Source organism: Lepisosteus platostomus, chromosome 3 (assembly GCF_059453375.1).
Source record: "Lepisosteus platostomus isolate fLepPlt1 chromosome 3, fLepPlt1.hap1, whole genome shotgun sequence".
Classification (NCBI taxonomy): Eukaryota; Metazoa; Chordata; class Actinopteri; order Semionotiformes; family Lepisosteidae; genus Lepisosteus; species Lepisosteus platostomus.
In genome coordinates, this window is record NC_142613.1 from 4,053,724 (window position 1) to 4,076,891 (window position 23,168).

Consider the following 23,168-nt stretch of genomic DNA (forward strand, 5'->3'; position numbering starts at 1 on the left):
GCTGTTTGTTTTTACTCCGGTTGCGCGCGCGCTCCGGCAGTAATTGTTTTCATTTAGGTTTTTGAAATATAATTTAATGAAAAAAAATCATTTTAGTGATAGATATATAAAATCTAAAGAAGGAGATATCGTATCTCCTAAGAAATAAAGCTATTGGTTGCGCAGGAGAGAGGGGGCGGTTAACGCTGTATGTGAGAGTACATTTTACAGATACACATTTGAACCAGGAATACGGCCGTTGAAATTCGTTTGCACAAACGTTTTTAAAAATGGGGTATTTAAAACTGATAGAGATCGAAAACTTCAAGTCTTACAAAGGACGCCAGATCATCGGGCCCTTCCACAAGTTCACAGCCATCATCGGCCCCAATGGATCGGGTAAGGGCGCACAGTCGGCGGCGTTCAGGCGGGGCTTGGCCGTCTCAGGGCGGCCGGAGAGCGGACCCAGCCGCTACTCGAGGCCGGGGGTGGAGTAGGCCTCCGTTTCTGCATGGCGGGTTTATGAAGGGACGAATTCCTGCACGGTTTCTGGTTGTATTGCATATGAAGCCCGGTTTCATTTCTGTAGCCGGGCAGTTCTGCAGACACCCGAGTGTGAATCGCCTATTTGTGCGTGATGCGCTTGTCCTGGGACGCGCAGGGATTTCCAGAGGGGCTGTCAGTGCGGGGCTTCCGTCAGTTTGCGGGCTGGCTGCGGGGAGCTGAGGCGCCGCTCGTCGGCGGCAGGAGAGGCGCTGTCTGCACTCTTGCCGGGCCGCGGGGTGAGCCGCCGAGTAACCGGGCTTGTCCGACCCCGCCGGTAGATCCTGTCGCTCTGCAGACATGCCTGTCCTGTACCCCCGCGTCATCTGGCTGTGTGAGCACACACGTGTGTATGTGTCCGTCTCGGCAGGACGCAGTCCTCGGCACTCTTCATAACGCAACGACGTAACTCCCTTTTACAAATGCAGCTTCTCTGTAGGGGTGCAAGAACCCGTTTTAACAGACCTGTTCGGTGTTTTTGAGTGTACGCCGTCCTGTTTTCACAGTTACTGGAATTATTGAAAACGGGAGCCGTAGTTCTTGTATAAAGTATGTACCGCTAATCACCTGAGTGTTGTCGGTGTGTCTCTTTCGACAAAGAAAGATGCACAAGGCGTGTTTGCTTTTTCTGCCTCTTTGTTCAGCTTTAATTCACCCGGTGGAGGTACAGTGTTTCACGTTAGGAAATTAAGGATTACCCAGCAAATGCATTAAATACACGAGATTCTAGCGACTAGAAGGCAGACGTACTCGCAGAGACAGGCGTGCAGTCCCTCCCTGTATGATTCGATATCCCTTTCGCTGTGAAGTGTGAACCACACGGTTAACAAGCTGTTGCATATAAATCACTTTAACCAAAATCGCCACCATTGCGCTCACGGTAGGCAGTAGCGAGCCCGTGCCCGGGCAGGCGGACTAATCGAGAGTCCCCACAAGAGAAAAGAGGAGAGACTGCGGGTACGATACAGATAGAGACTCCCAGTGGGGTGCTGGATATGGCAGACAGCAGCTGCACCCAGGATGAAAGCGACCTGGTATGGCCAACCGAGAGCAGTGGGCTCTCTTCCACCCAGGGGGCTCTCCACACTGGGAGCTCTGCTCTGGCAGCTCAAGCCTGAGATTTGAGGCCTTGTTGGCTATCTGGAAAGCTGTCTGTCGGAGATTTTTTCCAGAAGATGCATTGCATTGCATTGCGTGCCCAGTCTGTTTGAGGGGATCCCATTGGGGGGGGGGAGGACTCAAATGCTGTAAGTTTATTCACACCTGAGATCCGTGAGGCTTGAGGTTCACTAACTGGGGCGACGACTGCAGTGGAACATGGGAACGGTGACCAATGAGAGGAGGCCATTTGGACCAGCTGTGGCTGCTTGGTAGTTCATTGCCAATTGATGTCTTCCAGCTGTTCCGTGAAAGAAGCCAGAGTATCAGCTTTAACAACATGGCTGGGCAGCGTGTTCCCTACTCCCACAGCCCTTTGTGTAAAGAAATGTTTCCTATTCTCTGCCCTAAATAAATGCCCTTTATAAGCTCACTTGGTACCTGAGTGTTAAGTTGCTTCTCTGTTTAATATTGATTTGTTACTAATCCCAGCTCTCAGGAAAATGTGCCATTGAGTTGCTCATCACAGAGTGGAAGTTGATAAGATGGGTTGAATGGCCTCCTCTCGTGTGCAGGCTTCCTTCTGCTCCTCTCTGTGTCTGTGTGCAGTTGCACTGTCCAGATGTGCAGTAATTCAGCCCCGATAAGGCCGTCGGTTGTCGTTTCCTGCTCTGGATTGAGCCGGGGTGAAGTGCCCAGTCTTTACAATGGGGCCAGGCAGAGTGGCCCGTCGACCCCTGACCCCTGCGCTTCCTTCACCGTGTGACCCCCCCCCCCTCCCCCCCCGCAGGGAAGTCGAACCTGATGGACGCCATCAGCTTCGTGCTGGCGGAGAAGACCAGCAACCTGCGCGTGAAGACGCTGAAGGACCTGATCCACGGGGCGCCCGTGGGCAAGCCGGCTGCCAACCGGGCCTACGTCAGCATGGTGTACTGCGAGGACAGCGGCGAGGAGAGGAGCTTCACCAGAGTCATCATCGGTACGCTCGTGTCTTTAGAGGGAGGCGTCACGCCGCCACGTCTGAGGGCGCGAGGGGAGAGGAGCTACAGCAGGGTCATCATCGGCACGGTGCCCAGTGCTCTGCCTGAGTGCCCGCACTGCCTTATAGCTTGCGGTCATGGCGCCTTGAAGTAGCTGGTGATCTGTCACGCGCACATTCGCAGCAAGAAGCAAATAGAAGTCGGTAGATAATCTGAACGAAAGTTGCCCAGGTATTCAGACTCGGTGCTGTGGCGCACCTGGATGACCTAAATGAGCCACACAGCGGAGTGGCCTCTGTGTGTGCACTAGTAGTGTTCACAGGGTTTCACGACGCACTCCTCTGCCGATGGGTACGGGCGTGTTCGGGGAAAAGCGGCGCTCTCCCAGCTGCCGGCCTGAGCGCGGGCGGGGCGGTTCCGGAAGCGAGGCGGGGCCGCAGTGTTTCGTGCTCCTCCTCACCACCTCCTGTGCCTCTCCCCCCTCCCCCCTCCCCGCTCCGCAGGCTCCTCCTCGGAGTACCGCATCAACAGCAAGGTGGTGGGCCTGTCGGAGTACAGCGAGGAGCTGGAGAAGCTGGGCATTCTCATCAAGGCCAGGAACTTCCTCGTCTTCCAGGTACCCTTGACGGCGTCGCCCGTCCTGCCGGCCTCCGAATCTAGTGCTCCAGATCGACTGCCCCCCCCCAAGACCAGAGCCTGGGGGGGCCTGATGCAGTTGTTGGGTACCAGGCAGGTTATTCAGGGGACCCAGGGACACCCCACCTTGCTCCTTTTCTGGTCGTGGTGTGGGAGGCTGCCATATGTCGATTGCTGGGTGGAGTTGCATTCGTGTTGAAAGCATCAGCTGTTGGTTCTCGGTTTCTTCTTGTTGTAAAGAAGAAGGCACCACTGTTGCTTCAGTCGCAGTCCGGAGATTGTGAATATCGGATTCTGAGCTGTTCAAGGGACCAGGCGTGACCCCCCCCCCCCCTCCCTTCCTCGCACAGGGCGCGGTGGAGTCCATCGCGATGAAGAACCCGAAGGAGCGCACGGCCCTGTTCGAGGAGATCTCGCGCTCGGGCGAGCTGGCGCAGGAGTACGACAAGAGGAAGAAGGAGATGGTGAAGGCCGAGGAGGACACGCAGTTCAACTACCACCGCAAGAAGAACATCGCCGCCGAGCGCAAGGAGGCCAAGCAGGAGAAGGAGGAGGTTGGAGTGCCGGGCACTGCGTTATACACCGGGGGTCCCATAGGGATCCCTATACAAGAGGGGGTTCAGCTCTGGGACTCGGAAATGCAGGCTAAACTCTCACAGAAGTATTGTGGGACATGTATTATTCTCCTTAACACAGTAAAAGTACATCATGAAGCAAAAGTAATTCTTAGGGAATATATACATGCAATATAACAAAAAGAAATAATGTACAGACTAATCTTACTGTTTTTGAGCTCTGCTTTGTGGCACTGTACTATATATACTATACAGTCTTCTAATGTACAGCTTTATTAATTATCCGTCTTCTCTCATTCCTTTTCTCTCTATCTCTGTTAATGTCTCTCTTTTCTGTCCCCATTTCTGTCCACACTCTGTTTATATCGCTCCCTCTACCCATCTCCCTGTCTGATCCCACTCCATCTCTGTCCTTCTCTCTTTCTCTGTGTTCGTCTGTCTCTCCTGTCTGTTCCTTCTTCTCTTCACACTCTCTCCCTGTCTCTCTCTCTCACTGCCTCTACATATCCCTCTGCCTGATCCTCCTGTTTCTCTTCTTCTCACTCCGTTCATCTGTCTCCCGTGTCTTTTCCTTCTTCTCCTCTCTCACTGCCTCTACCTATCCCTCTGCCTGACCCCCCTCTGTCTGTCCTTCTCTCTTTCTGTCTCTCTCTCACTGCCTCTACCTGACCCCCCTCTGTCTCTGTCCTTCTCTCTCTCTCTCGCCCATCATCTTCTCTCCTGTCTGTTCCTCCTGCTCTGCGCTCTTTCTGCCTCTGCCCCTGCCCCCAGGCGGAGCGGTACCAGCGCCTGAAGGACGAGGTGGTGCGGGCCCACGTGCAGCTGCAGCTGTTCAAGCTGTACCACAACGAGGCGGAGATCGACAAGCTGAACCGCGAGCTGGCGCAGCGCAACCGCGAGATCGACAAGGACCGCAAGAGGATGGACAAAGTGGAGGACGAGCTGAAGGAGAAGAAGAAGGAGCTGGGCAGGATGATGAGGGAGCAGCAGACCGTGGAGAAGGAGATCAAGTGAGAGAGAGGCACAGCCTGTAAAGCCTGTTTTTTCCAGGTCCCGGAGAGCCCCAGTCCAGATACTCTTACAGGTCACCTGTTGCTGATGGTCATCAGTCACCTGAAGGGTGTTCAACCAGATGACCAAAGCAAGCAGTCTGTTCCACTAAGGCAAATAATCTAGGAGAACCAAGTACTCCTTAGTCATAGTAATAGTACTTGGATTATAGTCCAAAAGATCCTACACTTCTTCATGTAACATATCGGTATAATTGGTCACAGTGGAATCATTCCATATCTAGGAATTGGTGACATAGAAAACCTGCTTCATCGGGGGTCTCTGGCATCAGGTTTGGGTTTCCCTGCAGCAGAGCAGTAACGGTTTCCTCGGCTCCTGCTTGTGCCCCGACACCACTTTCCGTTGTCCTTTCTCCCAGGGAGAAGGATGCGGAGCTGAACCAGAAGAGGCCGCAGTACATCAAGGCCAAGGAGAACACGGCCCACAAGATCAAGAAGCTGGAGGCTGCGCGCAAGTCTCTGCAGAACGCCCAGAAGCAGTACAAGAAGCGCAAGGCCGACATGGAGGAGCTGGACCGCGAGATGGCTGCCGTGGAGTTGGCGAAGCAGGAGTTCGAGGAGAGGATGGAGGAGGAGGCCCAGAGCCAGGGACAGGACCTCACTCTGGAGGAGAACCAGGTACTGGGGGAGAGAGAGCTGGGAACAGAGGGTCAGAGAGACAGGAGCTCACCCTGGGGAACAGACGGGTACTGAGAGAGAGAGACAGGAGCTCACCCTGGGGAAGAGACGGGTACTGAGAGAGAGAGAGAGACAGGAGCTCACCCTGGGGAACAGACAGCTACTGAGAGAGAGAGAGAGACAGGAGCTCACCCTGGGGAACAGACAGCTACTGAGAGAGAGAGAGAGACAGGAGCTCACCCTGGGGAACAGACAGCTACTGAGAGAGAGAGAGAGACAGGAGCTCACCCTGGGGAACAGACAGCTACTGAGAGAGAGAGAGAGACAGGAGCTCACCCTGGGGAACAGACAGCTACTGAGAGAGAGAGAGAGACAGGAGCTCACCCTGGGGAACAGACAGCTACTGAGAGAGAGAGAGAGACAGGAACTCACCCTGGGGAAGAGACAGCTACTGAGAGAGAGAGAGACAGGAGCTCACCCTGGGGAAGAGACAGCTACTGAGAGAGAGAGAGAGAGACAGGAGCTCACCCTGGGGAAGAGACAGCTACTGAGAGAGAGAGAGAGAGACAGGAGCTCACCCTGGGGAAGAGACAGCTACTATGCTAACCTACAGCCAGTGCCAACGTCATCTTTGAGGCAAGGCGGAGGGATAAAGAGGATGTAAGATGTAAGAAGAGTTCAGGCACAAGACTGCACTATGAAGATGAGTCAGATGTTAATGGGGGACTAAGCAGCTGTGCAGTGTTTGCGTGCTGCAGGGTAGCTCTTGTTCAGCGTCTTTCTCCATCTCCCTCACTCCCTCACAGGTGAAACAGTACCACCGTCTGAAGGAGGAGGCCAGTAAGCGGGCTGCCACACTGGCGCAGGAGCTGGAGAAATTCAACCGAGACCAGAAGGCCGACCAGGACCGGCTGGACCTGGAGGAGCGAAAGAAAGTGGAGACAGAGGTGAGAGAGAGGAGTTGGGGGATTGGGGGAGAGTCGGAGAAGGTGGGGGGGACTGAGGGGCGGGAGGGACTGAGGGTGGGGGGGAGTTGGAGAGGGTGGGAGGGACTGAGGGGCGGGGGGAGTTGGAGAGGGTGGGAGGGGCTGAGGGGCGGGGGAGAGTTGGAGGGGGTGGGAGGGACTGAGGGGGGCTGAGAGGAGGGTAGGGACTGAGGGGCGGGGAGGGAGTTGGCGAGGGTGGGGGGGACTGAGGGCGGCGATCAATGGAAGGAGAGCAAGCTTTCTTTTTCTGTTTCAGGCCAAGATCAAACAGAAGATCCGGGAGATTGAGGAGAACCAGAAGCGCATTGAGAAGCTGGAGGACTACATCACCACCAGTCGGTACGGTCATGTCTCAGCCCTGCCACACGGGGGCACTGTCTGCCCCAACGACGTGTGCTGATGGGGGGGGAATTCAAACTATTTTGATTCATGTCATAAGAAATATTGAAAAATTAATTACAAACACTACTTGTCTCTTGCCCTAGTCTGGCGGGTCCTTTCTTTTGATACAGATCCATGTTTCTGACACTGGTCAGTGTTAGGTGTCCACCGCCAGTGAGCCCTAATAAACTGTGCTTGGATGCAGGCATTCGTGCAAAAGGGCACATGAAGAGTCTGTCTCCTGTAGTAGTTGGTCCACAAGCTAATTAATATATTAATATTCGTACCCACTTCTCACTGCAAGAGCTGCTCTGTTCCTCCGTGTTAAGCTGTACTGTTGCATCAACAGTAACAAGTAGTTTCCTAATGTCAGGTTGTATGTAGCACCGCCTAGTGGAAAGCCTGATCTACTATCCCAACACTCATACAGCTGTCACACTGTAGGAGTCTCGGTGTCGCGTTAGTGCACCATTCCAAGTTTTTAGTGAATTTTCCATCAGCCAGTCCATTTAAAAACGAATGGGGTTTAAACTCTGCCGTGGGATGGACTGGATGGTAGCTGTTGTCCGTCCTACAAGTCCGGAGCTTGTATCGTTAGCCTCCAGGCTCCATGTCAGGCGGTCTTTCTTGCTGGAGTTCAGCTTTCCTGGACATGTCGAACCCCTGCTTCCCTCTGCCTGCAGGCAGTCCCTGGATGAGCAGAAGCGGCTGGAGGAGGAGCTGACGGAGGAGGTGGAGCAGGCCAAGCGCCGCATCGACGAGATCAACACCGAGCTGAACCAGGTGATGGAGCAGCTCGGCGACGCCAGGATCGACCGGCAGGAGAACAGCCGGCAGCAGCGCAAGGCGGAGATCATGGAGAGCATCAAGAGGCTCTACCCCGGCTCTGTGGTGAGAGCAGAGAGGCTGTCTGCACTGGGGGGGGCAGGTTGCTCCAGGGGAGGGGGAGGAGCCTGTCTGATGGGGGCGGGGCGGGGGGGCCTGCCTGATCAGAGAGAGAGGGGGAGGAGCCTGCCTGATGAGAGGGGGAGGAGCCTGCCTGATCAGAGAGAGAGGGGGAGGAGCCTGCCTGATGAGGGGGGGTTGCCTGCTTGTTGAGAGAGAGGGGAGGAGCCTCCCTGTGGAGGGGGGAGGAGCCTGCATGATCAGAGCGAGAGGGGGAGGAGCCTGCCTGATGAGAGGGGGGGGTGCCTCCCTGTGGAGGGGGGAGGAGCCTGTGTGATCAGAGCGAGAGGGGGAGGAGCCTGCCTGATGAGAGGGGGGGGTGCCTCCCTGTGGAGGGGGGAGGAGCCTGTGTGATCAGAGAGAGAGGGGGAGGAGCCTGCCTGATGAGAGGGGGGGGGTGCCTCCCTGTGGAGGAGGGAGGAGCCTGCATGATCAGAGCGAGAGGGGGAGGAGCCTGCCTGATGAGAGGGGGGGGGTGCCTCCCTGTGGAGGGGGGAGGAGCCTGTGTGATCAGAGAGAGAGGGGGAGGAGCCTGCTTGATGGGGGATTGCAGCATGATGGGGGATGCCTGTGTCTGTACAGGATTGCAGCAGGGTGATAGCACCATCAGGTTAAACTTACAGCGCACTGAAGAACATTTTCTTTAATCCTTTCACAAACCGTTGTACATGCAAGTGATCTCCATTATCCTCTAAATCCAGTCGTTATATTAGTTTTCACAGCAGTGATGCTGCTTTTTTAAAAAAACTTAAAAAACGCCACATCACGAGTTCTGACTGTCCTCTGCACCTTATAGTTCTGCCGATGTTTCAAGCGCGGACAGAACGAGCCGGGTAGCGTTGCGTGGTTTAAGTGCGTCTCCCGCTCCCCGTCTCTCAGTACGGCCGGCTGATTGACCTCTGCCAGCCGACCCAGAAGAAGTACCAGATCGCCGTCACCAAGGTCCTGGGGAAGAACATGGACGCCATCATCGTGGACTCGGAGAAGACGGGCCGCGACTGCATCCAGTACATCAAGGAGCAGCGAGGAGAGCCCGAGACCTTCCTGCCCCTGGATTACCTGGAGGTACCCGTGACGCTGTGCTGTCGGCGTGTCTGGTATTTCTTTGCAAGTTAGAGTCCCCAGTTATCTTTGCCACACCCACCTGAATGCGATCCGTCAGTTATGCGTTTCTCATGTTGGCTCTCGGCTGTGACCCCCGTGACCTCACACAGGGGAGGGGGCGTGGGCAGACCCCTCTGACACGCCCTCCTTCCAGCCTCTGTCTGCTCTGATTGGAGAGGCGTGTCCCTCTCCCACAGAAGCCCCCAAGCACACTGGAGACCCCAGGGGGTTTCTGTGTTGCTGAGAGAGCCCTGCCTGTCTGATCCCACCCTGTGACTGGCTGCCGGTGTCCGGGGAGTCCTGGCCACAGTCAGCTGGTGACACGATCCTGTGACCTGTGATCATGGAGCTCCGCCTGGTGCTTTGGCTGCTCAGGAGCCCCAGTGTGTAGTGTGTTGTTTGCACAGTCATTTCACGCTGGTGAAAGTTAACACTTAATTCCCCGCCCCGTGTTTCTCACGCTCTCATTCACCTTTCACCCCGCGCCCCAGGTCAAGCCCACGGACGAGAAGCTGCGGGAGCTGCGCGGGGCGAAGCTGGTGATCGATGTCATCCGCTACGAGCCGCCGCACATCAAGAAGGCGCTGCAGTACGCCTGCGGCAACGCGCTGGTCTGCGACAACGTGGAAGACGCCCGCCGCATCGCCTTCGGGGGCCCACACCGGCACAAGGTGACGCGGAACACAGCCCCGGCGCTGGGGACAGAGGCTGACGCGCAACGCGCACCGATACACAACTGCACAAACTGCGATCCTGCCCCACTGATCACAGCGCACACTGATATAATGCCAATTGTTTCTTAAAAAAAACAAACCGGTATTGGCTTTAGCAACATGTCTGTGTTGCTTGTTCCACACACCAACAGACCTCTGGGTATTGAAGTGTCTCCTAGTCTCGGTTTAAATACAATTTCCCTTGTGACTTCTGGTGCATGTTTTACTTTTCATTCTGAAGGCCGCGCGGTTGACTTTGTCGAAGCCTTTGCAGATTTTGAATTCCTGAATCGGTTCTCCATGTAGTCTTCTCTCTTCAAGATGGATTCAAGCTCCTTCAGCCTGTCCGTGAAGGACACTGAAACAGGCCCACGCACTGACACTGGCACACAGTGTTGGATGGAGACCGAGTGCTGTGTTTGTGCAGAGCAGTGTTTAAACCTCTGTCTCTGTCAGTGCTGTGGCAGTGTCCAGCAGCGTGCAGTGCTTTGCTGACCCCAGCTGTTTCTCGCTCTCTCTCAGACGGTGGCCCTGGACGGGACCCTGTTCCAGAAGTCAGGTGTGATCTCGGGTGGCGCCAGCGATCTGAAGGCGAAGGCCCGTCGCTGGGACGAGAAGGCCGTTGACAAGCTCAAGGACAAGAAGGAGAAACTCACAGAGGAGCTCAAGGTGAAACTCTCGGCGCGTGGTAGGAACAAGCAGACACAGACGGGAGAGATGAACGTAACACTGGAAAACAGAAGAGGATCAAATCGGCATAGTGCTTATTAGTGTACTGTACTGGGACTGTAACAGGACTGTTCTACAGTACTGGGACTGTAGCTCCTATTGTAACAGGACTGTTCTACTGTACTGGGACTGTAGCCCCTATTGTAACAGGACTGTTCTACTGTACTGGGACTGTAGCCCCTATTGTAACAGGACTGTTCTACTGTACTGGGACTGTAGCCCCTATTGTAACAGGACTGTTCTACTGTACTGGGACTGTAGCTCCTATTGTAACAGGACTGTTCTACTGTACTGGGACTGTAGCCCCTATTGTAACAGGACTGTTCTACTGTACTGGGACTGTAGCCCCTATTGTAACAGGACTGTTCTACTGTACTGGGACTGTAGCCCCTATTGTAACAGGACTGTTCTACTGTACTGGGACTGTAGCCCCTATTGTAACAGGACTGTTCTACTGTACTGGGACTGTAGCCCCTATTGTAACAGGACTGTTCTACTGTACTGGGACTGTAGCTCCTATTGTAACAGGACTGTTCTACTATACTGGGACTGTAGCCCCTATTGTAACAGGACTGTTCTACTGTACTGGGACTGTAGCCCCTATTGTAACAGGACTGTTCTACTGTACTGGGACTGTAGCCCCTATTGTAACAGGACTGTTCTACTGTACTGGGACTGTAGCCCCTATTGTAACAGGACTGTTCTACTGTACTGGGACTGTAGCTCCTATTGTAACAGGACTGTTCTACTATACTGGGACTGTAGCCCCTATTGTAACAGGACTGGTCTACTGTACTGGGACTGTAGCCCCTATTGTAACAGGACTGGTCTACTGTACTGGGACTGTAGCCCCTATTGTAACAGGACTGTTCTACTGTACTGGGACTGTAGCCCCTATTGTAACAGGACTGTTCTACTGTACTGGGACTGTAGCCCCTATTGTAACAGGACTGGTCTACTGTACTGGGACTGTAGCCCCTATTGTAACAGGACTGGTCTACTGTACTGGGACTGTAGCTCCTATTGTAACAGGAGTGTTCTACTGTACTGGGACTGTAGCTCCTATTGTAACAGGACTGTTCTACTGTACTGGGACTGTAGCTCCTATTGTAACAGGTCTGTTCTACTGTACTGGGACTGTAGCCTCCAGCTCTAATTCCGTATTGCCTGTATTAATGCGTTATTGTACTGATTGGGGCTGACTCTTGTATTGCAGGAGCAAATGAAAGCAAAGCGAAAGGAAGCGGAGTTGCGGCAGGTCCAGTCCCAGGCCCACGGGCTGCAGATGAGACTGAAGTATTCCCAGAGCGACCTGGAGCAGACCAAGACCCGGCACCTCTCCCTCAACATGCAGGTCTCTGCTGCTCTCTGCTTGTGCTGTTGTGACGTTCTCCCTCTCCCTCTTCTAATACCGTCCTTTTTCCTTGCTCTCCGGCTGCTGCTCCTCCTTTTCCTTTGTGCGTCTTTCTCACTCTCGCGCCCTCTGTCCCTCCCCGCGTCTGCAGGAGAAGTCGAAGCTGGAGAGCGAGCTGGCGAACTTCGGGCCCCGGATCAATGACATCAAGAGGATTATCCAGTCGCGGGAGAGGGAGATGAAGGAGCTGCGAGACCGCATGAACCTGGTACAGCGCGCGCGCCGCCCCGTCTCCGCCCGCGTGCCCCGCCGCACGGTCCCCGCCCTGACTCCGGTGTGTGTTCTCGCGCCCTGTGTGTTGTGCGCCAGGTGGAGGACGAGGTGTTCGTGGAGTTCTGCGAAGAGATCGGCGTGAGGAACATCCGCGAGTTCGAGGAGGAGAAGGTCAAGAGGCAGAATGAGATCGCCAAGAAGCGGTCAGTCTTGCACGCGCGCGCCTGACCCTCCTGCGTCGGCTCTCCTGTCTGAGCATGGGAGTTTAACTGGGATCTGTTTTCCTGTCTGTAAAAGAGATGGCTCTTGTGTTTGTTAGTTTGCACGTTAAAAAATCCTGTTGGCCTCTCTCCTTCTTCCTTCCTCTGGTTAACACCCCCTGACCCCTGACCTCCCCTCTGCCTCAGTATTCCATTTCCCCTCTCACTCTTCCTGCCCCCCATTCTTCTCTGCAGGGGCCTGCCCCCTCTCAGCTCTCTCCTCCGGGTTCATTAGCTCGTGTGTTAAGGGCCCCCTTCCTCCCCGTCCCCCAGGCTGGAGTTTGAGACCCAGAAGACCAGGCTGGGCATCCAGCTGGACTACGAGCGGAACCAGCTGAAGGAGGACCAGGAGAAGGTGCAGATGTGGGAGCAGACGGTGCGCAAGGACGAGAGCGAGATCGAGAGGCTCAAGAAGGTACGGTAGTGAGCGCCCCACCTTCTCGACCACCTCGGCCGCTGCGGCGTTCGTCCGGACACCGAGAGACGGCGTCTCCGCGTCATGCTGAGACCTGAGCTCTACAGATTACCCGGGGAACCGACGAAATGTAATGCGTGTTCTCTCCCTCTTTCTCTTTTTTCTCTGCTTCTCTCCCTGTGTCCCGGCAGGAGGAGCAGAGGCACATGAAGATCATCGATGAGACCATGGCCCAGCTGCAGGACCTGAAGAACCAGCACCTGACCAAGAAGTCCGAGGTCAACGACAAGAACCACGAGATGGAGGAGATCCGCAAGAAGCTGGGGGGAGCCAACAAGTAAGGAACTCCTTCTCCTCCACTGGCTCACAGAGGCCCTCACACTGTACTCACCCACTGAGATACTGCACTGGCTCACACAGGCCCTCACACTGTACTCACCCACTGAGATACTGCACTGGCTCACACAGGCCCTCACACTGTGCTCACCCACTGAGATACTGCACTGGCTCACACACGCCCTCACCCACTGAGATACTGCACTCACCTATAATAATAATAATTTATTCTTTATATTGGTTTAAGCTCTTGAAACAACAGAGATTGTCATAGCTGATTATCAAATGTTATTTTTATAACATTTCTTTGGATGAATTATTATTCATCCAAGACTGATGTGCAGCATCACTGTGGTATGCTATACTTGTTATACTGTGTGTTGTCGTCTGTTACACAGTATCTCCTCTCGTTGCTTGCACTGTGCAGTGTCCTTGTTGCATAATTAAGTGAGTGTTGTGGGTTTGTGTAGCTGGTGTGTGGTGCAGTGTTATATTTCCAGGCTGTGTGCCTCAGGGAGATGACCCAGCTGCAGAAGGAGGTGACGGCCATCGAGACCAAGCTGGAGCAGAAGCGCAGCGACAGACACAACCTGCTGCAGGCTTGCAAGATGCAAGACATCAGACTGCCCCTGAAGTCTGGCACCATGGAGGACATCAGCCAGGAGGAGGTACACCCCTGTACACTCTGCACTCAATTCAGCTACACAGCTTTACCCAATGACCAGCTGTGGAAATATAAATTCATAACAGCTCTGTGTGTAATAACTACCCTTCCCTCTTTCTGTTTCCTCATTTTTTCCTACTCTCCCATCTTCCCGCTTTCCTCCATCTTCCTCCACTTCCTGTCTGCCCCCCATCCCCGTCTCTCCCCCTCTCAGGGGGGCTCCCAGGCGGAGGAGTCAGTGAGCAGCAGTCAGAAGACGTCCAGCAGCCTGCTGGCCAAGGAGGCTCTGATCGAGATCGACTACAGCGCTCTGGCCGAAGACCTGAAGGTACGCACCGCCCCGTCCGCGTGTCCCCGTCCATCTCTGTCCCCTCAGCCCCCCGGCCGTCGGCCTGCGCAGGCTGCTTGGCCTTGACCCCCCAGTCTCTCTGCCAGGACGCCCAGTCGGAGGATGAGATCAAGGCAGAGATGAACAACCTGCAGCAGCGCCTGAACGAGCAGCAGAGCATCCTGCAGCGCATCAGCGCCCCCAACATGAAGGCCATGGAGAAGCTGGAGAGCGTCCGCGACAAGTTCCAGGAGACCAGCGACGGTGAGGCGGGGGAGGGGGCGGAGTGGGAGAGACCCGGAGATGCGTGTCGGCACAAAGGCACGAGGGAAAGAGGCTGGGGTCCCAGGTTCAGGGAAAGGGCACCGGAGAGGAGGAGCGACAGCGAGGGAGTGGGGGAGTCTGGGGGAGGACCGAGCGCAATCGGGGCGAGAGTAGAGTTGATGGGATTGGGGGCGGTTTGGGTCAGAGGCTGTTTTGGGCACGTGCGTGATCCCTTCTCACACATCTTCCTGTCTCCCCCACCCTCCCCAGAGTTTGAGGCAGCCCGTAAGCGAGCGAAGAAGGCCAAGCAGGCTTTTGAGCAGATCAAGAAGGAGCGCTTCGACCGTTTCAACGCCTGCTTCGAGTCCGTGGCCACCAACATCGACGAGATCTACAAGGCCCTGTCCAGGAACAGCAGTGCTCAGGCACGCGCTCCCGAAGTGACACCCACATCGCCATAGTGCCACGCACTGGAGCTCAGGCACACGTTGGCTGACACACAGTCCCACAGGGACATGTACACAGTGACACACACCTGTATTCCTGCTCGGGCACACAGTGACTGACACACAGTCCCACAGGGACATGTACACAGTGACACACACCTGTATTCCTGCTCAGGCACACAGTGACTGACACACAGTCCCACAGGGACACAGTGACACACACCTGTATTCCTGCTCGGGCACATATTGACTCACACACCCACAGTGACACGAGCACACTAGCACAGCCCATAGTGTTGCTCACACAAACTTGCATTCCTGCTCAGGCACACACTCCACAGAAACGTACACCTGCTTCTCATTCTGTTTTCATTTACTCTTCCGTCACCCTCATGCAGTGAGGTTCCAAAAGAAGACCTGACAGTTGCAGTCCTGTCACTTTCAGGTGTAATAGCAGATGTCCTCCCCACGTTCCCTGGTGTTTCTTTATAGTTTATTTCCACATTGATAGCAATAGAAACACACACACTAATACCCATATTGAGTACGTACAGGTATACCCAGTTCTACACATCACATGATTCTATACACTGGCTCTTTCTGTTTCTGATCCTTCATCTCTCTTGTCCTCTCAGGCATTCCTGGGCCCAGAGAACCCAGAGGAGCCTTATCTGGACGGGATCAACTATAACTGTGTCGCTCCGGGGAAGAGGTTTCGGCCCATGGACAACCTGTCTGGCGGGGAGAAAACTGTAGCTGCCCTGGCACTGTTGTTTGCCATACACAGGTGAGGGAGGGAGGAAGACATAGGACGAGTCAGAATGAGAGGTTGGGGGGAGGGTGAGAGATACTGGGAATAAGGGTGCACAGATGGGGCGTTAATGCACTCTAACTGTATTAAGACCAATGGGTTAATGCACTACACAAGGAGGGTCAAAACACTGCTGGACAGTGCACTGAGACAGGTTAAGGCACAGCACTGAGACGGTTTAATACACTGCACTGAAACAGACAGGTTAATGCGCAACAGTGGGAGGTTTAATGCACTGCTGTAAACCAACTGCACTGAGACAGACGAGTTATCATATGTGCAGTTGTCCCTCACACTGAGACCAAGAGAGACAGTAGTTATCTGTCTTGGCTTTGAATGGACTGTGAAAGCACTATGTAAGTGTGAGGATTATTATTATTTCGGCTTCATCCTCGAATTTGAGAAGGGCTGGGCGATAGGGAAAGGAGGAGATATAGGCCCTGAGTAGACAAGTGAGGAGCCCCGCTCTGTGGTGACTGTCTTCCTGTTCCTCTCGTAGCTACAAGCCGGCTCCCTTCTTCGTGCTGGATGAGATCGACGCCGCTCTGGACAACACCAACATCGGGAAGGTGGGGTGCCATCGAGGAGACTGTGCATGTCACCGCATCTCCGGGGAATTTGGGCTTGAATAGCAATCTGTGGAGTGGGTCTGTCTTAAGTGTGTTGTTGTGTGTCAGTGGCAGTGTGGTGCTTTGTTGTAATGTGGGTGGTGTCCTGCAGGTGGCAAACTACATTAAGGACCAATCGGTGGTGAACTTCCAGGCCATTGTCATCTCCCTGAAGGAGGAGTTCTACACCAAGGCCGACTCGCTCATCGGCGTATACCCTGAGGTCAGCATCCCCCTCAACACACAGCACGAAGCAAGGGAGTGGGAGTGGAGTCCCTGTGCACACACTGCACCTCCCTGTGCTCAGGCCAGCAGCAGATTGAAAAGTTACTGATATGAGCACATTGTCTGAAACTCCATTTGAAGTTGCATGTGTTAGTGAATAACACGGTCTGAAAGGAGATTGCCATTGTGCTTTGCTGTGACTGTGCGCTACACATCAATTCATCTCCTTCCCTTTGTTTCCTCTCCCTCCTGCAGCAAGGAGACTGCGTCATCAGCAAAGTGCTCACCTTCGACCTGTCCCAGTACCCCGACGCCAACCCTGCCCCCAACGAGTAGGGCTGCACCAGAGGCAGTGACCCCCGCGGGCACGTTCCTCCAGCTGCGCCTGCTGACCGACCACAGTCCAGTCGGGGGGGTGGGGGGTCGCTCACTTTTTATTTCAGTTCAGAAAGGTGTGTCTGTTCACGGCGGAGCCCCTCGCTGCGGAGCGTCTCGGAGAGCTGCACCGCGCAGGTTCCTGAACAGACCCCGGCGCAGCAGCGCCGTCTCCTTTCAGAGTTCTGCATTTTGACTTTTTGTTTCTCGAATTTATCCTCTTTTACATCTTAAGCCTACAGCTGTCACCTAAAAGGGTGTTTTTAAAGTTTTTCGGCTTGCAAGGCTGCCTTTCCTAATCATCGGTCCATGGTTAGGGTGTCTTTATTTCTGTTTTTCAGTTCCGGTTAATGATCGCGAACAGGATTTAACCGTGTGGTCGGTTTTACCTGTTAATTCCTGTTTCATTCAGAAGAGAATCTTTTAAAAACTTTGCTGGTGATCTTAGTTTCACACCAGTTTTGGGTCTGTAGTAGAAGTACAGTTTTACAAGAGTTAACATAATCATGTTCAAATAAGATGATGCAGCCAGTGTGAGTTGTAGGGCGTCGCTGTGTCTTGGAGTCACTATTTTACTGGGTGTTTGTTGCTGGTGGTGCTGGACATCAGTGGAAATGGGTGCTGAGTTTTTTAGGATCTGTTGTCTAGTGTTTGCAGGCAGTTTTGTAGCATATTTAATGCAATTTAAACAGCAAGCACTAAACAGCAGCAGCCCAGTCCTCTCTGGATTTGAGAGGGTGTGACGCCAGCAGCCTCCTGTCGATGGAGGTGTGACACCAGCAGCCTTGCTCGCAGCCATTACGCTCGTTGTTAACAGAGTGAACACGGTGTAAACCTGCCTGTAGTTCAGTAGCCACAAGCTCAGATCATGTTGAGAGCCTGATGCGCATCTTTTTTCATGTTTTTAATGTTTAACCCAGTGAATCTCATGGCATTTTGTTACAATTGTGTTATCCCTCTTGTACTCAAGTAGGAAACCTATTTTTTCCTCTGGCAGGGACAGACCATTGTGTCAAAGGATTATAAGGATGTATGGAAAAAAAAATCAATCTCTATTAAATTGTTTAAAAAAAAGAAACCTGAAGGTGACCAAGCCCTGTAGATTCATTCTGCTGTATCTGGACAGTTTGCAGCACTAGAGGGAGTCCGGCACCTGGAACGTTGTAGTTTAATGTTTGTAAAATTATGATTAAAATAAAATCTTTTTGTAGGGGAGTCTTTGTTGTTCAAGGACTTTTCCGTATTGTGCATAAGGTATCTATTCCCTCCCCCGAACCTTTGATACAAGCTCACTCCCTTTTTTTTAAACCCATGTGTGGTCTGCAGATTGAATAAATAATGCTCATAATGAACACCATAAATCAGTCAGTGGTTTTTAGTGTGTGTTGGCCGCCTGTGCCACAGTCCAAAGGGCTATAATCTTTAATTAGACTTGAATGGATACAGATGAACTGAGAGTTTTGTAAACTTACTGTGCCGGTCCACCAGTTCACTAATATTAATGTTCATCAGTCTTTAGGTAGAGACGTGTCTCCTGTACTTGGTTTTAATGCACATCTTCACTGGTGGTTTGTAGGAACAAGCCACTTGGCTGCTTAATTGAACCAATGCCCCAATTTTCCTTCAAGAAAGAAGGAAATGACACCTTTGGAATAAGTAGCAGCTACCATGTGGGTGAGAAGAGCCAAAAGTCCACCTCTTATGGTTTTTTTTAAGCTCATAAGCTTTAACGTGGCTCTTCCATTGCAGTTTACCCAGGTATGATGAGCAGAGTGTGTTGCAATCAGCTGTGTGTGTCTGTGTCTACACGCGGGTGTGGCTCATTGAGACTCGGACACAAACGGGCAGACTCAGACAGACAGCCTGTCTTCTTTCACAAGAAATCAGCGAAGCTCACAGTTGTCGCTTAATCATTATTTATTCATTTGTTAGCGCGGCAAACGCAGTAAGCACGAACAATGTCAGTGGGCCCTCCGTCGCCCTTGAGAAAGACGCTGCAGATGCCTTCGTCATCAGTCCTATTCATATTTGCTGATATTTTGTTTTTTTTTTGCATTTGTTATTTATATATAAAAAGGAAAGGGAGAGAATTACATAACATACCAAACAAGAATATTTATACACTGATAATGCAGTTGTCAGGAATATTGTAGCATCAGTTCTTTTTTAAATTCTTTTTTGCTCTCATTTGTAATAGTTTCTAACGAGTCATATTTTTTACTTTTTTTTTTGCAAGTTGTCTATCACTAAAGTAACTATGGAGACTATTTTTTTTCCTAAATGCTAAAAACAGCCAAATTACAAACAACATACAAAATGAAAAAGGGAAAAAAAAGAGCCAAATAAAAAAATAAACACTTCAGAAATATTTTTAAAAATAAAAGAAATTCAACATTTGCAGAAAACAGCTAAAAAAAAATGACATTATTCCACAATCTCTTGGGATTATATTTACATTCACGAAGGAGCTCTTCCCCCAACCCCAACTCTTCCTGTTCCCCAAGCCCAGCCATGCTCAGCGCCTCACTGCCTGGGCACATACCGTACTTCGGACACGGGCTCCAAAGTGCACGTCGATCTTGGTTCCCAGTTTCCCAAAGCTATTTTGTGCTGTTCCCACTCTCGTGAACCGTTTGCACCTTGGTTTTTTTTTTAACATGTTCGTTCAATCGGAAAGCACAATTTTTTTTAGCGTTACAGTGGGGATACAGGTTGCTAAGCCACCTTCCGGGATAGTTCCCAGCAGGGCTGGCTCACAGCCTCGATCGCCTTCTCTTGTTGCGAGAGTAACATGAGCAGCTGGAAGCTGAGCATGCTGGGATACCGCAGGAAATGGCGTTGACCACAGTTTTCCCAGACTGTTCGGCTGCCCCACCCCCGAGAGACTGCAGCACCAGAGGTTTGAGGACAGCGGCCCAGAGAGCACCCCCAATGCTCCTGAACTGAGCCTCGCTGAGGGACTACAACTTTGGTGGGACCTGTGGGTACAGGAACCTTTTTAAGGCAGGTTGAGTTTTATACCTTAAGGTGCCCTGGTGCAAAGTCAGGGCTGGGTTGTGGGCGTCTTATCTCTGGAATCAGACAATCGCTACAGCTGGTCAGTCACCCTGACACTCTGTGCAGGCAGGGTGGGGCACCAGCTGTTACAAGGATAACAAGTCAAGAACTTGGACATGGGGGAAATTGCACAAGAAAGAACATGATCCCACCTGCTTTCAAACCTATTTTTTTGCAACAGTACAGTTTTCTAGTGTTTAGGAAAGAATACTAAGTGATTGCTGTATCTATACAGCTCCTGCCTGTAAACCAAGGACAGGCTGGTGTGTGTTTTACACCTCTTCCCTGCCAAATGCCTGCTGGGAATCCTGCCCCCACTGGCTCGGGCCCTCATCTGGGAAGGCGGACGCCCACAACCACAACTCGTGACCCCCCCCCCAACTGAGACGGCACAGCTTTGGCCTGCTCCACCCCTGTGTACCTGGAGAGCAGCTCTTGGGTTGTACAAGAAAAAAAATGATATAGTCCCATGATGCACTGCGATAAATCGGTCTCTGCAGCGGGGCTAACCCTTCTGAGCACCAGGGGGCGCTAGGCCTGCCTCCACCCCAATGGACCAGCCTGGGAACCTTAATCAACCTCCCCCCCACCCAGAGACACCACTTCTGTAAAGCCCTGGCGTCAAAAAACATGAACCTGGTATAGCTGGGACTGACACAATTGTTCAGCACAGCAACATTGCTACACAAAGCCTCAGACGCACACAGTATAGGATCTGGCAACAGATTAAATAATGGTAATAGATATATATATATCTCTCATGTATTGATACATACGGTGAGCGGGATATGTATTATAAATACACCATTCAAATAACAAAAAAAATACAAAAGTACAAAGATATGAGATTATGGGCCGAGGTCGAAGTGCACAGAGCGGTTGACGTGAAGGAAAATAACAGAAACGGTTTAAAAAAAAAAAATTAAGGCATTTTGACACTGGAACCAGGAAACAAGGCTGGCGATGAAGAAAGTGAGAGGGAAGAGACAGCTAGAGCAGTCCGGACAAGACGCACGCACGCACAATCCCTCCCTAAGACTCCTCCACAGTCGCATCGCCAGAGCGGAAAGTGAGACCGAGTCCAAAAGTAAGAAAAAAACACAACGATAACACGTACTCCATACACCAGGGTTTGGAATGCACCAAGGCTGCGCCTGTGAACGATTGGTAAAAACTGGTTTACCATGTTTTACTGCCTTTGCTACTGTTGAAACCTATTCCGTGATTCATTACCCTTAGTACTGTGGTATAACTGGTATACCACATTTTACTGCTCTTATTACAATGGTAAACATTTTGGTTTCCCATGCTTTACTGCACTTATTATTGTGGTAACATTGATTTACCATGCTTTACTGCGGTAAAGCCAGTTTACTATGCTTAACCTCTCTTATTACGGCGGTAAAATGAGTTTACCGTGCTTCACTGCCCCTATTGAAGTGGTAAAATGAGTTTACCGTGCTTCACTGCCTTATTCCAGGATTCTGTACACAACTCTCATTTTTTGAAACACATTTCTGTCACCACGTCTGCCTCTCGCTCTCCCCCTGCGTCTCCTGTCCTCCTGTCTGTATTTACCACTCAGGGATTATCTCCCCTCTCCCTGCGTCTCCTGTCCCACTGTGTATATCCCAAGTAGGGAATTCTTGGTAAACCTCTCTCTCACTGTTTCATCTTGCTGTCACCTCTCGTGTTGTGTGCTCAAAACTGGGGAGTTACCATAACTTAGAGGCAAGGGGGGCAGGCACACAGCACATCTGAAAAAGGCCCAAGCAGTGAGATCTGTAAACAATAATGGAGTTTCATTAATCTGATGAGATGCAGCAGGTTGATCTGTCTGGATGCTGAGTGTCTGTCAGTCTGGACGGGAGTCTCAGTCTGTGTATTGGCCTACAGACTGCAGTCTTGCTTGTGTGAGTAGCAAGGTGTCCGCGTTTTAGAATATTTTACATCTCCATCTTTCAACCTTGTTTTTTTAATATCGATTTCCCTGTGTGTCCATCAGTCCACATCCCTTTTCCAGCACCAGTCAGATAGTCGGTGTGTCTGTGTCTGACCAGCACCAGTCAGATCGTCAGTGTGTCCGCACTCCTGTCCTGCAGTGGTCAGATAGTTGGAATGTCTGTGTGTCTTACCAGCACTGGTCAGATAGTACGTTTGTCCGTGCTCCTGTCCTGCAGATGTCAAGTAGTCAATGTGTCTGTGTGTCTGACCAGCACCGGTCAGATAGTCAGTGTGTCTGTGCTCCTGTCCTGCACCGGTCAGATAGTCGATAATGTGTCTGCACGCCTGTAGAGCACCAGTCAGATAGTTGGTGTGTCTGCACACCTGTCCAGCAGTGGTCAGATAGTCAGTATACCTGGGTATCTGACCAGTGCTGTTCAGATAGTCAGATAGTCAGTGTGTCTGTTAGATCAGACAGTAATTCCTGTGTCTGCCTGTCCGTTGGTCAGCGTCCCGGTCTGTCGGCCTGTCCTTCAGTCAAGGGCATCTGTCCCTCACTCCAGGGGTACCCCTACATGGTTGGGGTTGACAGGAGATGTGGCCCCCGAGCTGTCATGGCCCCCAGGCCCCTGGCCTTCCCTCCGGCCGCTGTACTGGCCGATGAAGGAGCCGTCCTCGTTGAACTGCGCGTCGACACTGTCGCCGTAGTCCGCCAGGCTGTAGTCACTCCCCGGGGGCTTCACCTCACCGTTCAGAGAGGGCTGGCTGGCGGAGGAGTGCTTCTCTTCATTGTCACTGAGAGAGGGAGGGCAGAGGAGGAGGCTTAATACACACACACTGCATTGAGACAGAGGGCTTAATACACACACTGCACTGAGACAGAGGGCTTAATACACACACTGCACTGAGACAGAGGGCTTAATACACACATTGCTGTACACACACACTGCACTGAGACAGAGGGGTTAATACACACACTGCTGTACACACACACTGCACTGAGACAGAGGGCTTAATACACACACTGCACTGAGACAGAGGGCTTAATACACACACTGCACTGAGACACAAGGCTTAATACACACACTGCTGTACACACACACTGCACTGAGACAGAGGGCTTAATACACACACTGCACTGAGACACAAGGCTTAATACACACACTGCTGTAAACACACACTGCACTGAGACAGAGGGGTTAATACACACACTGCACTGAGACAGAGGGGTTAATACACACACTGCTGTACACACACACTGCACTGAGACAGAGGGGTTAATACACACACTGCTGTACACACACACTGCACTGAGACAGAGGGGTTAATACACACACTGCTGTACACACACACTGCACTGAGACAGAGGGGTTAATACACACACTGCACTGAGACAGAGGGGTTAATACACACACACTGCACTGAGACAGAGGGGTTAATACACACACTGC

The 23,168-nt window shown here is 52.2% G+C and overlaps 2 protein-coding genes across 6 annotated transcripts in view; one reads left to right on the top strand and one right to left on the bottom strand.

Moving 5' to 3' along the window:
- The first annotated feature begins 5 nt into the window (after positions 1-5).
- Positions 6-17,931, top strand: LOC148674140 (structural maintenance of chromosomes protein 1A). Its single transcript, XM_088623983.1, has 25 exons — positions 6-378; positions 2,411-2,599; positions 3,104-3,216; positions 3,587-3,790; positions 4,583-4,821; positions 5,241-5,499; positions 6,306-6,446; positions 6,742-6,824; positions 7,550-7,757; positions 8,691-8,876; positions 9,407-9,586; positions 10,151-10,297; positions 11,574-11,711; positions 11,863-11,979; positions 12,081-12,187; positions 12,518-12,659; positions 12,851-12,996; positions 13,510-13,663; positions 13,874-13,987; positions 14,095-14,251; positions 14,522-14,676; positions 15,333-15,484; positions 16,008-16,077; positions 16,229-16,339; positions 16,597-17,931. Exons 1-25 carry the CDS (start codon positions 270-272, stop codon positions 16,675-16,677), a joined length of 3,702 nt encoding a protein of 1,233 aa, XP_088480109.1. The 5' UTR covers positions 6-269; the 3' UTR covers positions 16,678-17,931.
- Positions 17,932-18,615: 684 nt separating this feature from the next.
- l1cama (L1 cell adhesion molecule, paralog a) overlaps positions 18,616-23,168 on the bottom strand; it is a 73,932-nt gene continuing 69,379 nt past the window's right edge. For all 5 annotated transcript variants that reach the window (XM_088623992.1, XM_088623990.1, XM_088623988.1 and 2 more), the window contains one exon: positions 18,616-22,512. In XM_088623992.1, coding sequence (XP_088480118.1) covers positions 22,272-22,512 — 241 coding nt within the window. In that variant the 3' untranslated portion in view covers positions 18,616-22,271. The remainder of the gene's footprint in view (positions 22,513-23,168) is intronic.